This window comes from Pocillopora damicornis, chromosome 7 (assembly GCF_964200805.1).
Source record: "Pocillopora damicornis chromosome 7, jaPocDami1.2, whole genome shotgun sequence".
NCBI classification, from domain to species: Eukaryota; Metazoa; Cnidaria; class Anthozoa; order Scleractinia; family Pocilloporidae; genus Pocillopora; species Pocillopora damicornis.
Window position 1 is genome coordinate 5,439,989 of NC_142676.1, and position 14,188 is coordinate 5,454,176.

The 14,188-nt window shown below is 38.1% G+C and overlaps 2 protein-coding genes across 2 annotated transcripts in view; one reads left to right on the top strand and one right to left on the bottom strand.

Annotated features, from left to right (window-relative positions):
- Positions 1 to 14,188, top strand: part of LOC113671231 (protein sidekick) — a 40,462-nt gene that overhangs the window by 8,021 nt on the left and 18,253 nt on the right. The window contains exons 11-15 of the mRNA XM_089212596.1: positions 50 to 358; positions 978 to 1,277; positions 2,601 to 2,900; positions 3,607 to 3,915; positions 4,116 to 4,418. Of these exons, the coding sequence (XP_089068722.1) occupies positions 50 to 358; positions 978 to 1,277; positions 2,601 to 2,900; positions 3,607 to 3,915; positions 4,116 to 4,418 (1,521 nt within the window). The remainder of the gene's footprint in view (positions 1 to 49; positions 359 to 977; positions 1,278 to 2,600; positions 2,901 to 3,606; positions 3,916 to 4,115; positions 4,419 to 14,188) is intronic.
- LOC149042235 (melanocyte-stimulating hormone receptor-like) lies at positions 6,615 to 10,426 on the bottom strand. Its single transcript, XM_089212598.1, has one exon. The coding sequence runs from the start codon at positions 8,188 to 8,190 to the stop codon at positions 7,246 to 7,248; it is 945 nt and encodes a 314-aa protein (XP_089068724.1). The 5' UTR covers positions 8,191 to 10,426; the 3' UTR covers positions 6,615 to 7,245.

Consider the following 14,188-nt stretch of genomic DNA (forward strand, 5'->3'; position numbering starts at 1 on the left):
TATGAATAACGATAGATGAAAGCTCATAATTCTTTTTTTGTTTTTGTAGTGCCAATAGTTGCTCCAACCAATGTTGTCCCTTCTGATCCAGAAACAACAAGTATAAGATTGTCGTGGTATTTTGAAGACAAAGTGCGAGACGTTCTTGGCATTTTAAGGGGATTTAGAATATTTTACCAACTTGCTAACAGCAGCTCTGCGCCGTTACAACGACTGGAAGTAAATGGAATTAACATTCGAGAAGCTGAAATAACTGGATTAGAGATTTACAGGTTTTATAAGATTTCAGTGGCTGGGAAAACGAGCAAGGGTCACGGAGTGATCAGCGAACATGTGTATATGCGTACTTTGGGTACAGGTTAGTGTCATACAACTCTTTCTCTCCCTCCCTGCATCTATTTATCCATCCATACATACATACATTAATTCTTTCGTCTGTCTGTCCTTCAGTAAACATCCATACATTTTGTTTTTCCTACTTTTAACTCGACTTACATTTATCAGTCAATTCTCGAACCATACTTTGGTTGCAATTGCATTGGAAGAAATCAATAATTGACTAAGTATCAAACTTCAAGTGTTAAGAGATTATAATGCCTAAAATAGTGATCTCGGGTATCGATTACCGAGTGGCAATAAGCGAAGATACTACTGGACAAACGGATCTTATTGTGTTTTCAGCCTATGAGCAAGATCTCTTTTTGAGTAATGGCTAATTAAAGTACTCTGGTATAATCTTCTTTCCTTCAGTCCGGTCCTCAGTCCAACTGTTCATTTATTTAATCTATTTCATCTATTTCATCATGAATTTGTGAAATTGAATGACTATAACTACGTAGGTCTCAAAACTGTTTACAAAATCAATCGGGATAGATTCACATTCGCACTTTCCACTTTCATCACGACTTCCTCTATTTTCTGAACTTTCAGGTCTTCTTCTTCATAGTGTTTTTCTTTTCTATTTTTATACATTCAAGCACCCGGTCACCATCCTGTACCCATCTATATTTTTAATACAAGTTCCACAAGCCTCCGTGTCACCTGGGGTAAAGTTCCAGACCACTTTCATCATGGCGAGGTGAGGGGATATCGCGTGTTTTTGGAGGAAAGTGGACACTCTGATGCAATAGTAGGAAATTATACAGTGCTCCTCAGCACAAACACCTCAAATTTCACAGGTTTGAAAAAGTTTACGACCTACAGTGCTCGTGTTCGCGCATATTCCCTCTTTGGGGAGGGGCCAGATGGGGAGGTTACCGCATCAACAGACGAGGACGGTGAGTTTTTATTGTTTGATATGAAAGTAGATACTGGAAGGAAGTTTAATTTTTAAATGGTTTTAGATAGTTACATGAATACTGATGTGAAAACTTCATCGGCTATTTCGATATCCGGCGTGCATGTCGCTGACACTTGCAACACTTATAACTTACGTTCGGACGTGATGCAAATAAATTATTTCCAAGCTGTGGTGTTGTATCACCCCCTTACCTATCCCACGAGTCATTCCTCTTACGCTAATTAAAGAAGTTATCTTAAGACCTTTCCAGTATAGGGAAATCCGAAAAGGGACTGGGTGTACACAACCCTATTGAGCGAATTCTCCTTACTTTTAAAATCACGGAGCGTAGATTTATTCTGTTCTCAACTCTCTAAGAGACAAGCGAGATTCATAATGAAATCATCGACACGACTGATCAGATGCCTTGACACTTACAATAGACTCAAAACAGCTGTAACGGTATTGTCTCCCAGAGGGCAACGCCTCAGGTTTATCATTTCTTAGCATGATGTAGTCTCAAAATAAGCCTCGGACGCGTTCATTTTTGACAGTTATGGATTCGAACGACCATCTCATCAGGAGAAAAAATCCTTGAATTTCAACAATAGCTTTCCTTTCAAATGCTGTTCTGAAAGTTGATAATAATATCAAAATGCGTCCTTTGCATTGATTGAAATAACATTTCACTGTTATCTAGAATATTGGTTTTTCTGTAAGCTCTACTGGAGAGTATCAAAAGACAGTACTTAATTTCTGACCATGAGAAATAAAAACGTATTTGTATTGGTAGCCCATGTTCTCAATATCGCATAAATTGATGATTTCACTGTATGGTTTTTTTAAAATTGTGAATGTAAAACGCGATATCATTCACTTCAACAACCAATTTTCAGCTCAATAAGCTTTCTTAATTTGTTTGGATCAACTAATAACCCCCTAATTGATTTTTATCTTTATTCTCATCACTTGTCTGTTTGAAATTGTATGGATATTGTAGGGAGAAATTCTGTCCTGGTCACTCATGGGTTCTGGATCGAAGATTCTCCCAGTGACGTGTTGCGCAGTTTTCTTACGTTATGAACGAAACCCTTTACACTCTAACATCAGTATGCATATTCTCCATACTGTTCTCTAAACATTTGATAAGATGCCGACAAGGAGAATTTGTCTAACAATCAAGAGCTTCTTTCGTTGGTGATCAGTTCCTTTATTTTCCTGACCTTAATGTTTAATTCAGGTTAAAATGGTAAGGAGAAATTAGATGCCAGTCACTCTAAGGGGTTAAAGGGTTAAGGTTATGAACTTCATTCCCTCCCAGTTCCAACCGAGGCTCCAACAGATCTTCAGCTGTTCAACATGAGCTCGACCAGTTTGAGAACAGTCTGGAACCAAGTTCCTGAATGTTGTCGTCACGGCATCATTCGAGGCTATCGGCTGTTCTTGAAGGACAACAACACTGGAGAGTTTTTACGTAATGAAACTGCAGCTCCTGACCGACACCATTTTGACTTTTCCTCTCTAATGAAGTTCTACGGCTATAGCGTTTCGATGTTGGCTTTCACTATAAAAGGAGATGGACCACTGAGTAAAGATGTACCCGCCATGACAGAAGAGGACAGTAAGTATGAATCATAACGGTAACTAAAGACGCTCAGGTTATCTTCGACGTCCTCAATCCGTGGGAAAAGGAAATGCTAGATTTTGTAACTGGCCAGTGCACAAATATATATTTATCTATGTATATGAGAAAAAATATATAGACCTCGAAAGGCACAAATATTATATACTTTGGTAGTAAACGTTTCGCCGGTTAGGGCTTCATCAGTATAAAGTGATGCAAACTAAGGCTAGTTAAATTTATACAATAGGCTGCTAAGGTTCGTTAACTTGAGGTGTTACTCTATTATTAGTGTTCGTCCTATCTAAGATCGAGTAGTTCGCTTCATTGCATTTTTTAATTTCAAGAGCCTCGCCCATAGTCTTTCCAATGTAAATATAAATATTTCAATTTTTATGGGTTTGCAAAGCAGTCCAAAGAAGTCCAAAGCAGTTTACAATAGCTTCATCCTGCCACGATCTTTACTTTTTTTACTCCTCTCACTAATTATAAAGATTTATTCATCAGTCATACTTTGGGGTGTATCGCCTGCTTGATTGTATATAAGTGGAAAATGAAAACAGAAACAATTCTCAAAGTTGATGTTTAGCTTTCATGCTATTTCAGAATTTTTATAATCAGAGGGAGATTATTTGTATAAAAAATGCTTCGAATGTTATTTATCACAGTTTGTAAAATAGCTATCTTTGAACGAACTCATTTCCAGTTCCTATCGGAGCTCCTTTCGAAGTACGTGGAAGGAACACGAGCGCTTGGAGTCTTCTGATCGAATGGGAATTTGACCCAAATGTACGGCTGGTGCTTGGTGTTCTCCTTGGATTTCACGTGCATTATTTGAATATAAACGACAGCCATGCACTTTGGAATTTTAAAACAGTTCGTGATCCCCTGGCCCGCCAAACGACATTAACAGGCTTAGAGGAGTACAGAGATTATAACATTACTGTTACCGCCTTTACCAGGATTGGCGAAGGTGCCAAGAGCCCTTTCATACTCAAAAGAACAGACGAACACGGTGAGTAATTAATTCTAATGCTTTGCATCGGCGTCAAAACAAGCATCTTTAACTCTTTGAGGCGCAGCTCCCTGGTAAGCTTTAGTATTCAAATGAATGAAACTCGCTAGTTGTTTGTTTGAAAGAAAGTCGATGGAACAACCATCGGGCAGGTATATATTTCTTATCTCTCTGGCTGATTGGCTTAATTTTTTTTTCAGTTCCCAGGGCTCCTCCAAGTAACATTGTTGCTATAAACACAAGCTCGACAAGCCTTCGTGTGGACTGGGGCGAGGTCTCCTTCCCTGATCAATTGGGTATCATCCGAGGATACAGGCTAATTATGTGGAGAACTAATCACAGTGCAGTTATTTTACGGAACATAACAATATTGGTTCCAACGCGAACTTTCAGCCTCTTAGGATTAGAGAAGTATACAAACTACACAATCCAGGTGTCGGCGTTCACCATCAAAGGAGAAGGAATCAAGAGCGAACCGACTATTGCAATCACTGACGAGGACGGTAAGTGAAGATGGATTATGTTATGCTAAAAATAGCGTCAAAAACCCGGTTTATTTTGCATGCAAATAGCGATATCTGTTTTTTTACGATCACATGTTGGCGGTGGCCAATATGTCCGTTAACTCTAGCTTAAAAGGAAATTAAAAGAAACGGAAAAGCTTAATAGCATTCCTGAGATGCGCAGACTTTATATTGAAACGAATGAGAGTCTATTTAAGTTGTTATTCCCATGCAAATACAACTCATTTTCTCAAAGAAGGATTTGCTCCTAATCTCACATTGAAAATGAGAACTTGTAGAACTCAAAAATTGTCCAACTTAACAAGCGGCTTGTTCAGTTAATCACTTGCCTCGATATCATCAGTATGACGTTTCAAAATAAAGGACGTAGACGAAATGACTGTGTAAAGGAAAAAAAACCATTACGACCTTCGCATTTATTGCTTAGTGTGATCGCTTCGACAAGGAAAAAAATTCCTTTCCAATTTCTCCGGAAAAATTGTTTTCAAATTCGTCGCAATCAGCGGCGAATCAATTCGTTTAATGCCACTTCAGCCATACCGGGATTCGCATGCAGTTTTGCCCTTATTCACATTTTGGGCGTAATAAATGACGAATCAAGCGTTCTACGCATAACGATCGTCCTGTATGACGTAGGGATGAGCAGCGGCGATATCGAAGAGCGAAACATTTCTGTCGCAATATCCATTAAAAATGATAAATGTTGAAACTTTCGAAAAACAAAGTTATCAGTATTTGGAAGACAGAAAATTACAACTGCCTGCTTTAGCCATACACCACCCGACAAGGTTTTCCTGTATGTGGCTATGTTCAGTGGAACGGCTGGGCTTTGTTGCAGAACGCGAATACAATGCGCTTGAGACCGATGCTCACGAAGAGTCAGATAAATGTTTATGTGGCAATATGCAGAGGATTACTAAGTATAAAGATATGACTGTGTATGCAATTATCAGGGTTATAAAGTATTTAAGGAAGGAGACAGCTGTGGAGAAGATAGACACGATCCAAATAACACCAACAGCAATGTAAGCATGCTTCAAAGTGACAACTTGTTTATATCGGAAGCCTAGCTAGTTTTAATGCAAGTAGGCTTTCTACACTAATTTTGGTAAGTGTCGTCAAAGACACTTAAGAAAAGAGAAAGCCTGCCAGAGTACCTGAAGCAAATGCAAAGCGACACACATTCCATCGTTTGGCCAGGGCAGAATTAAGATATACCGAATAGAGAGGTCCCGTAACAAGACCAATACCAAGATCACTGACAGCCAAACAACGCAGTAAAATTTTTAGGCGGCCGCTAACATCAAATTATTTCCCATAAATGAAGTTATGGATAAAACGATGCTAGACACTGAAAGGCAAGTGAAGTGATGGTTCAACTGAAAAGGCAATTCTGCTGAGCACAGCAGTCGTTCAGTTGACTTAAGTCCATCTCGATTATTCACTGATTAAAGATTATTCGCTTAAGAGTTTAAGTTTCTCTAGCATAACGGCTTTTATAAAAGTATACTCCCCCATCGATTCCATTCTATACCTGGTAAAATATGATTGGTCAGGGAACTGAAAAACAACGTAACGTAAGAGCCTAGAAACCAAATAGAAACATGGCATTACTGAGTGCGAGAAAAAGAACAGGCACTGTGCAATTGTAACGTCCCGCTTCCTGCCTCAACCTTTGATGAAAAAATTCCACGGACCACGAAAACACTGAGAAAAGCAAAACACCAGACGAGCAGATGTTCCTTTGGGCGATGAAAAGAAACATGATCTAAAAATGACATCTAACTCAAAGATTGATTCGAAGAGTTGCTATTACTATTTCATACGAAATGTCTCAAAATGCGAAATGAAACTATTAAATTCGTATAACTATCAAACATCTTTTTATTCCATGAATGTTGCAGCGGAACATCCGCTAAACATCAATATAATGAAATGAATGAGTATGAAAAATTTGAATTCATCAGCTTAAATTGAGTGTGGGTTTCGGACGTGATCTCTAAAGAGATAGGTGCTCGACACAAATGATTTAAACATTTTCGACAAAGAGCAGTCAAAATAAATCACAGGATTCTGTTGGAAATTGTCTTGAAGGAAAATTAGAAAATTTCGAGTGATTGATTTTTAATTGTAAACAAGGTATGGTTTGTTTTTTATTTTATCACAACGGGAAACTTCTTTTAAATCTGTTGGAAGAGCTTTATTTTATAGCTTCTAGTGTTTGATTCGCACTTACCACCACTAATGTTGTTTCATGCCTTTCCATTGTTATCTCACTTCCTTAATTCTTTTTTATTTTGCTAAATTTTGAAATTTTCTCAACTAAGAATTCAATCAGTAAGGAAAACAAGTAGAAAGCAGAAGGAATTACTGGGTTGACGGGCGTAATTACGTCGTCTACTGAAAATTCATCCCAAGTCACGTTTATGTCATATTTTCCTCGAATCTTTGCCGCCTCCGTGTTGTATTCTCCTAATTATTCGTTCGGTCTAAATACTTTGTAACTACTTCCTCATCTTAATTTACTGTATTGCAACTTAAAAGCGAGGCCTGAGGGGCGAAATCAAATGTTTGCGACTGGAAGGACTTATTGAGAATACTGAAAACAGTAACTTAAATGTTAAAAATTGCTTGGAAAATGATGGTAATAAAAATTTTAATTAACAGGCCGAGAAAGAATATCAGATGTTATGATGTAACAAGGACGTACCATACGCTCATAATTTTCTAGGTTGTATCTTTGACTGCTTGTCTCACATCTGTCATCTTTCCGAAGTAAAGAATAATTCGTTTGGACTTAGTTCTGTCAACAGCGAATAAATTTCTTGATTATATCTTTGACTGCTCGTCTCACATCCCTGATCTTCCAGCAATAAAGAAAAGGGTTTAATGATGAGTTTGAATAAACCACGGTAATAGTGCTCATTTTGGCAAAATAATAAGAGCGGGATAGTACATCTTGAAGAGGCATGGCTCTACTCACTACGCCATCAACAACAAATGGCAAATAACAAGCTACCAAAGTCAGCTGAACCCACAATGCACTAGAGACCGCCTCCCGTTGTCGCGCTATATGGACCATGTGCCGCGGAGTCATCCACCTTGGCTGCTGAGCAAGGGATTCTTCTACTCGTGCCCGCTGTTGACAGAGCGTTTTAAAAATTTTTGTATAGGATAAGACTAAGGTCACTAAACATAACAACGTTCCGATGTAGCTATACCACAGGGTTATGAAGTAGTTTTGAAGGGAAATTGTTGCCGCCACGATTGAAACGATCCAAAAGACGGCTATTATCAAGGATGTTCGCTTAATAGTTACAACTTGTCTGTATCTCAGCCCCAATGTGAGGGCGAGAAGCCTATCCACGCTTATTGCAGTCAGTGTTAACAAAGACACAGAGCCCAGTATGTAACCTGCTATAAAGGCCATGGAGTACGACAATTCGCAAGCAGTCCATCGTTCGCTTGCCACAGATAGCAAATGCACAGCAAACAAAGGTTCTGATATGAGCCCAACAAAGAGATCAGTTACTGCTAGGGTGCCGAGTAATAGCTTTGATGGCGGATGAATAGACGATTCCTTGCGTAAGGCAGCCAGGATCAAAGAATTACCTAGAATTGCAGTCAGGGATAAAAATGAGGTGAAAGTTGTCAGGGATTTCAGCTGGTTTTGCATTCCATTTGGTAAACGCTCAGCTGAGCAAAATCCCCCAAATGCGTCTTTCTTCCCATCTACTGTAATGTTTACCATTTCGGTTGGAAAGGCAAAAGTAGATGAAACTTTCCATCAACAGCTACCGTGGTCTCCAGCAGTGAAACTTGTTAACAGATGTTCCATAACGGTTTGGCCTCGGCTTCCTCTATGCTTTGTTTTGTCAGCCAAAGGGAGCCTCCTAAAAAGCTGTTAGAATTGAACTCAAGTGTACTAGACAAGTAACTACAAATATCGAGGGAGAAAAATGCAAATCTATCAGTACTGTTTGCTTTATGTATAATTCTCATTTCAGCTAATATCAACAACCTTTCGGCAGCTCATTGTAATCAACAACTAATTTGTTTCTCTGCGGAAAAAAATGTACTTACTATAAGAGGAAGTGTTCAGATAACGGACGGTAGCTCGCACCAAAAACTTACCATCTTTTAGTTACTGGGGAAGAATTATCAGTATTAATTATAGCAAAGGTAAAATAACGGTGCAAATCGTACCTAAGTTTATGATAAACTATGGCCGATATCTGACGGTGAACATCTGTGGTATTTCAGTCACTTCCCGGATGTAATTAATATCTTGACAGAGTCGCAACTCAAAATCAACAGATGAAGGATTCGGCTTTCCATTAGATTCAGAGATGCCTCTCTTTTTTTAACTGATTGTTTGACATTTTAATGTGAGCATAAATTAAATTTTTTCCTTATATAAATGGGGCTAATTCAGATTCTCAATCATCATTTCTCATTTCTTATATCTGCCTTAGGATTACATCATCAAAGATTCTTAGATACATAAATTCCTTAAATATCCTTTTGCTTGGATACATAAATTTCATGAATATCGTTTTGCTTGAATACATAAATTCCTTGAATATCGTTTTGCTTGGATACTTAAATTCCTAGAATATTGTTTTGCTTGGATACATAAATTCCTAGAATAATGTTTTGCTTGGAACAAGAAACTGAAGTCATAGTACGAATGTTCATACGCTCAGAGCCACTCAAAACGTGCTACTATTCAAAGTCAGAAAGTTACAATATCAGTGGAATGATAGCGACCAGAAGAGGGAAAGAGTGTTTGTTTGTTGGATGTCAAAATTTGTCGGTCTTTTTTTTGTAAAACAGTCTAAGTTCGCTAATTTACCAATTACTCTCCCCTTGAAAAATTTTTTTTAGAAGATGTGTTTTGCAAATAGCTTATCCCTTCTTTTCTTTAACCGCCCTTGCTATTAAAATGATGCGTGAAACGTGTTGGCATGGTGGCCGGCGTGTTAGACCCTACCGGGATTGGATGACCTAAAGTTTGAGTTCTACTGGAGTTATATATTGCGTTGCTGTGTTGTGTACTGTTGTAGAGCAGGACTCTTTCCTCTTGTAGCAGCTCTCTACCCTCCGAGGTGCAAATTGGTACGCGCAGTATCAAACTGCGAAGCATACTCGATGAATTCCTATGAAAATGTGCTAGGAACTAGCACCCCATGCATTCTTCATGACTCCTCATGCTTATGAAAACAGGACAAAATTCGGCATTGAAGGGGTAACCAGTTCGTAGGACCTCAACGTTAATTTTTGATAAAGGCGTAATAGTGAAAAGAATGTGTTAACGATATATTACAAAGTGAATATACGGGGCGTGTAGCTGTTTTTTTTTTCCTCTTCGCTTTGCTTCACACTCCCATCTGGGTAAAGAACGAACTCCTTTAGAGTGGTCCATCAGAAAGAAAAGAAAGCAAAAAAAAAAAAAAAAAAAAAAAAAAAAAAACAGACAAATGTCAAACTGAAAAACAATCAAGCGATAAGTTTTAGAAAAATTTTTCTCGATCGAAATTTGCAGCCAGTCTGGTCGCTTTTAAAAGATAAACACCGACCGGAAAGAATAAAAAACAGTCTTGTTCCTTTAAAAAAAAATGAATATCAATTTATTCAACAGCAATTGTATGATGTTCGGTCCATATCTGAGTCGTTTTGTCATACGTCAGGCCATTAAGGAAGTGCTTTGAGGGCTGAAAATAAATTGGAACTTCCATGGAAATAATTCGATGAAGAGATAGCTTTGTTATTCGAAAAGCGCTTCAAAGTAATTCCGCTTCAAGCAACGGAAAAGAAATGATGGGAACGACTGCAGTCCCACTCTTAACCATCTGTTATCATATCTAACTTGTATCCTACACTATTGAAAAATAAAGCCGTCCAAAATGGGATGCATTTCCTCGTCTTTGTCAGCGTCCGTAAGCACAACAAAATCCACTAATTTTCATGAAACTGATCCGAAGCCACTCGCATATTCAATATTTCAACACTAATTGTTTAGAAAATGCTACAAATAAGACGCACGTACAACCATCTGCTCTTAGTAAAGGGTAGAAATTAAATATTAGGCTTCTGTCTTCAAATTTGTCGTCTTTGAAGCCTTGTTTAACTGTCAATCTTTTACAGGAAAAATTAACTGTAAAAGGTGACGAAAATGGCACGGAAAAGTGTTATGAGCGACAGAAATAATTCGATAATAGCTTCAGCATTTCTGGAAAGATCGCCACAGTTAAACCGTTTTTATCTTCGTTGGGACATGCGTAGTTTGTGAATACGCAAATGTAATACATGTAGGACTTCCTAAGAGAAGCGCCGAAACACTAGAGGGCAATTTGAATGCAGATTAAACGAGAAATTTCGAAATGAGCAAATGTATTAAAAGTCGAGGTAATTATTTTATTCTAGGTTGATTATTTCATCTTAAGAGTGAGCTGTCTCGCTAAATTTAAATTTGTTTGATTCAGTGTTTTACCTGAAAACACTTATTTCTGATCTGACGAAACTACTCATTCGTAGCTTTTTCTTTGGCCGTGAACCTTTTTTTCTTATAAAACGCATTTTTGTTCTCAATTTTTTAAAATATCTTTTTGATAGTGAGAAGCAATTTTTAACAGCGTCGCTGGTTTTCCTCTTCTCTCATGTGAAATCCCGCTCAATAGGAAAAATAAATTCTGACACGTTTAGCCGTAGGGGCGCCGTGACGCATCTGGCTTCGTTCACTTCAATCGCGTCCCTATCGCGAAAAGCTATCGCCCTTCAGCTATTCATAAAGAAGAGCAAAAACTTGAGAGAGAATATGAAACGAGTGATGTCGATTTTGTTTCTTTATTTGACAAAGTAATGCCGTACATCATTTAGTATTAGAGCCTTTCGACATGGCACGAAATGCGTCGTGTTGATATATTGACTAGCAATGCGTGTATTAATATTCAAATACGATGACTCAGAAGTTACTAACGACATGTGGCGCTTTTGTCCATCTTGGATTGAGATCAATATTTCGTCAAGAGCTAACAAAGAGTAATTTTTTAAATCTGGTTTTCGCTGTATGTCTGATGGATTTGATCTTCCAAAAGTAAAGAATAGGGTTTAATGACGAATTTAAATAAAATAAAGTCAGTGCAGACGCCTTGGTAATAAAAAATGTCGATGATATGGGATCACTTGGATCCTGCAACATTTGCGATACTACGCCAACTATAACATGAGGAAGATAACAAACAACCATTGTCAACTTCACCCAGAAAGCGGTGGACACTTCCTTTTTAAGTCGTATCAAGTTCAACGAAGTTGTCTGGTGCTCAGAGCTAAGTATTTGATTCTGATGCCCGCAAAGAGTACAGAACATCTTGGCGAAGGCGATTGATGAGGTTACCAAGCATAATGCTATGACTACATAAACATACCAAAGATATGCGAGGAAATTCAACAAGGAAATTACTGTAGCGGCTGACGAAATGATCCAAAAGGCAGCGATAGTTATGTGTATACGCCTTGACGTTACGACATGTTTGTATCTGAGTCCCAACTGCAAGGCGAGAAGTCTGTCAATGATAATTGCAGTCACCGTCATCAAAGAGACTGTAGTTGTGATATTGCCGATTACGAAAATAGCGGTTACCACGGAGTGACAATGATTCCATCGTTCTTTCACCATGGATAACCAATAGCAGACAGTGAGAGGCTCTAAAATAACTCCAACACAAATATCTGTTGTTGCCAGACAGCGGAAGAAGAACTTGGAGGATGAACGACAAAAGAAATCGTTGGAAAGAGCATCGATGATCACAACATTACCCAAGACTGCAGCAAAGGACATGAAAATGTTAAAAACTGACAAAAACGTCATTTGGAGCTCTACTTCTTTGATAAGAGTCTTCAGAAGTAAACAGTTAACATTTTCCATAGTCTTTTGTCCTCCATAAACACTCTCATTCGCCATCCTATCCTTAGCCTGACGACTCGATTTGTATAATTACTGTAATTAATTGGGGATACGGGTGTTTGAATTGTCGAGGGCAAAGTCTCGTGATATTCAGTCGTCTTCTTATCCACGACCGCCTTCAATCAATAGCCATAACCGTGAATATCATAAAACCTGCGCGAATAATACGCAAGCTGGCTACGAACCCTCAGTTCATATGGAAATAACACGAAAGTTCTCGTTAGATCCTTATGATCATCAGTCACATGACAACGCTCACAAACATGATAATCATTAGTATGGGACATGTCGATGGCGCCAATGTTCTTCCCGTAACAATATTCTTTGAAGCCTCTGCAATAGCAAAAATTTAACAATGAAATAAATACCCTAAATGCTCGAATTAGCGCCAGTTGCAAATGAGTTCTCCGTTCGGGCTCAAAACTGATGTACGTGTCTTCTCTCCACCAGAATAATCAATCATTAATATATGATAGAGATGGTCTCCAACGACTTTGGAAGTTATTCAAGTAGTTTAATGCGTTGTCTAATATCATCGCGACAGGTGATAACGACTAACGTATTTTATAATTATTCAAATCATTTAACGTGTTGTCTAATATCCTCGCGAGAAATAATGATCACAAAAGTAAGAGCAGATGGTTTACTACGGTAATTTTTCACTGTAAACTAAAAGAAAAAAAATTCAGAAATTAAATGCGATTGGGAGGGTCACCGGAACTTGGTGACGCATATAGCCCTTTGAATTAGCGCCCCATTTCCACGAAAAAGCGAATTTCAAAAGCGCCCCGGGCTTATTTGACCACATACCGCATCGTTATCTGTTATGGCAGAAACTTCCCTGAGGGGAAATATGTATTTTTTGTCTTTTCTATTTGTAATAAATTTTCATCGAATCCCACGATCAATAGGACATGTCAAGCTTTGTATAAATTGTTTATACTTACTAGTATGTACAAGGGTTTCCTTCATTGTAAATCTGTTTTTAAGCAAGAAATTGCTCTTTCTCTTCCCTTAAAGCCGGAAGCCTTTTCTTTCAGTCACAGATTGAAAACTGAAATTTGACTTTATCGAGAGGACGTGTTTGATTGGTTCCTCTTCGTGAGCTATTTCAGAAATAATCAATTTCCAGTTGTTTAGTCTGCACTGCGTTTCCAAGTTATACATTTCTCTTAGCCACTTGGTCATTTGAAATCTTAAGAGGTTGTTTAAGGTGCAGGTTAAGAAGAAAGCTATGTTTTGGAGATAAAGCATTGTGAAGCTCAACACACTGAACTGAGGAAATCAAGCATAATTTCTTCTTTGGGTTGAACACCGTCAAATGGTACAATGCTCTTCAGAGATTTTTTACTCGTAAAAAAAACTGAGGTTGTCGTTTCGGTAGAAATTTCTAACTGCCTTTCGTCATCACTAAGTTGTGCAATTTGTTTCAAAGCCGCCTAAACAGTGAGAAAAAGTGTCAATGTATTAAATGATTCAGGAAATTTAATGCAAAGTATATCACTTTTGATTTGAAAGAAGCATTTGAAAGGAAAAAAATTAGATTTTAGATTAGTGTAGATGGTCACGTTCTGCTTTCATCGCAAAATTACGTGTCCAAAATTGGACACTACCACTGTCCAATTTTAATTGGACACGTAATTTTGTCAATCTAACAGAAAGAAGAGACGAAGGAGACGTTAAACTATTATACCAGGGGAGCTTGATCAGCCCTACAAGAACCTTTTCAATAAGGCACAGTTAAAACGGCATTTGATTGCTGCAAAACTGATCTACCTAAACG